General features: G+C 50.5%; 1 protein-coding gene across 1 annotated transcript; it reads left to right on the top strand.

The window, feature by feature from the left end:
• The first annotated feature begins 229 nt into the window (after positions 1 to 229).
• Positions 230 to 1,918, top strand: LOC110116396 (solute carrier family 25 member 44). The gene has a single exon (XM_020849939.2). The coding sequence runs from the start codon at positions 644 to 646 to the stop codon at positions 1,658 to 1,660; it is 1,017 nt and encodes a 338-aa protein (XP_020705598.1). The 5' UTR covers positions 230 to 643; the 3' UTR covers positions 1,661 to 1,918.
• Positions 1,919 to 2,145: the final 227 nt, after the last annotated feature.

The following is a 2,145-nucleotide window of genomic DNA, read 5'->3' as shown; positions in this document are numbered from 1 at the left end:
GGTCCACTCATACATTTACTTTACCTGGAAATGCCGGTAATTAATCGTACGAAACGATTTCCACGAAGCGGATCCAGATAGGGCGAAGCGCCACGCACAGCGCTCAACCTCCCAGGGTGCCTTGGTACCATCTCTCTTCGAACAGGTAACGGACACGTGTCAATCACACCGAAGTGGATGACGCCGCAGGCCGAATAAAAATTAATATGCACAAACCACCCTGGTTACTAAAAAATATCATAACTCACCCTTCACTTCTCCACGCCAGCAAATCTTTTTGCCCTTTTTTCCCCCCCGCTGCTTTTCTTACACTTCCCCTAACCTCTTCAAGCTTTCCCATCTCCGCCGCCACCCCTAACCCTAGATCTGGAGCGCCACCCTGCTGGTAATCGCCAGCGGAGATGTTTTCCACGCCCGCCGCCGGGAAGCACATCGGAATAAGGTATTCCTCACGAGAGACGCCGCATCTCCTGTGAGTACTGACAAGATTACTCGCTCAATTCACAAATCTCTAGATCGATTAGATGTACATAGATAGCTGAGAATTATGGTTAGGGTTAGGTTTACGATTCTACAACTGCCGTAGATATGAAGGGTAGGCCGGTTATATATAGCTGAAGATAGAAAAGTGGAGACTAACGAGATGAACCTGACGGCAGCGGCGGAGGAGGAGGAGGATCCGTCACCGGCGGAGATCCACCTTCCTGCTGAAATCGACTGGGAGATGCTTGACAAGTCGAGATTCTTCTTTCTAGGCGCCGCCCTCTTCTCCGGCGTTTCAGCAGCGCTATACCCTGCCGTCGTCCTCAAAACGCGGCTCCAGGTCTCCCACACCCCGCTTTCTTGCTTCCGCACCGTAACCTACATCCTTCGCCACGAAGGCCCCCGCGGTTTCTATCGCGGTTTCGTCACTTCCCTCACCGGCACCATCCCCGCCCGCGCTCTCTACATGGCTGCGCTTGAGGTCACCAAGAGCAGCGTAGGCACTGCCGCCATCCGCCTCGGTATGACGGAGACAGCGGCCGCCGCCGCCTCCAACGCTGCTGCCGGCCTCAGCGCTGCCGTTGCCGCGCAGGTCATCTGGACGCCTATCGACGTCGTCAGCCAGCGTCTCATGGTTCAGGGAGATTCGCCGTTTAAGTACCGCGGCGGCGTCGACGCCTTCCGAAAGATACTAACCTCCGATGGCCTCCGCGGCCTTTACCGCGGCTTCGGGATGTCGATCCTGATCTATGCGCCATCGAACGCCGTGTGGTGGGCTTCCTATTCTGTTTCTCAGAGAATCATATGGAGCGGAATGGGGTATTGGTTAAGCCGCAGTCGAGATTCCGCCGCCGGATTTAAGCCGGATTGTGGAACGGTGGCTGTGGTTCAGGGGACGAGCGCGGCCATTGCCGGAGGAGCAGCGGCGCTCGTGACGATGCCACTGGACACGATCAAGACCAGGATGCAGGTGATGGATGGGTGCGAGGAAGAAGGAAAAAGGAGAATGACGATTGGGCGGGCGGTGAAGAGCTTGTTGAAGGAAGGAGGATGGATGGCTTGTTACAGAGGTTTGGGGCCGAGATGGGCGTCCATGTCGCTGTCCGCTACCACCATGATCACTACCTACGAGTTCCTAAAGCGGCTCTCTGCGAAGAACCAGGAGAACTTCACTTGAGGTACGGGCATTGTGAAAAAATAACTGCAAAGTAAATACACAAGAAAAAGTTTTGATTTTTCTTTTAGTTTGATTCGGAACTTTTGTCTTTTGTATAAAGTTTGGGTTCTCGTTGTGTTAGTTGTGAGGGAATTGGGAAAGGCTCCAATGGAGAAAAGCATGAAGGTTTTGTGAAACCCTCTGCACTTCTTTCTCAGTGCCGATGTCTAATCTTTGAAACAAATCTAATCTAATCCAAACTGGGATTTTGTTGCTTTATTTTCCCTGTTTTTTTGAGAAAATTAAATGCTGAAATATATTTGATCTGCCAATTTAAGACATCTTAGATTAAATTTCAGGATTAATTTGCATATTTTCCCAAAAAAATGGATTAATTTGCATTGAGTTTTTCGATAAGAAATAGGTTAAGTGAGGGGGTTGGTAGGTGGATTGTCAAATCAATTGATCAAAGTGCGGTTATGTTGATGAAGGACAGTTTTATTTTA

The sequence above is a fragment of the Dendrobium catenatum genome, unplaced genomic scaffold, assembly GCF_001605985.2.
Source record: "Dendrobium catenatum unplaced genomic scaffold, ASM160598v2 fragScaff_scaffold_1617, whole genome shotgun sequence".
NCBI lineage: Eukaryota > Viridiplantae > Streptophyta > Magnoliopsida > Asparagales > Orchidaceae > Dendrobium > Dendrobium catenatum.
Note: the sequence above shows the minus strand (reverse complement) of the source record. Positions and strands in the feature narration are given on the sequence as shown.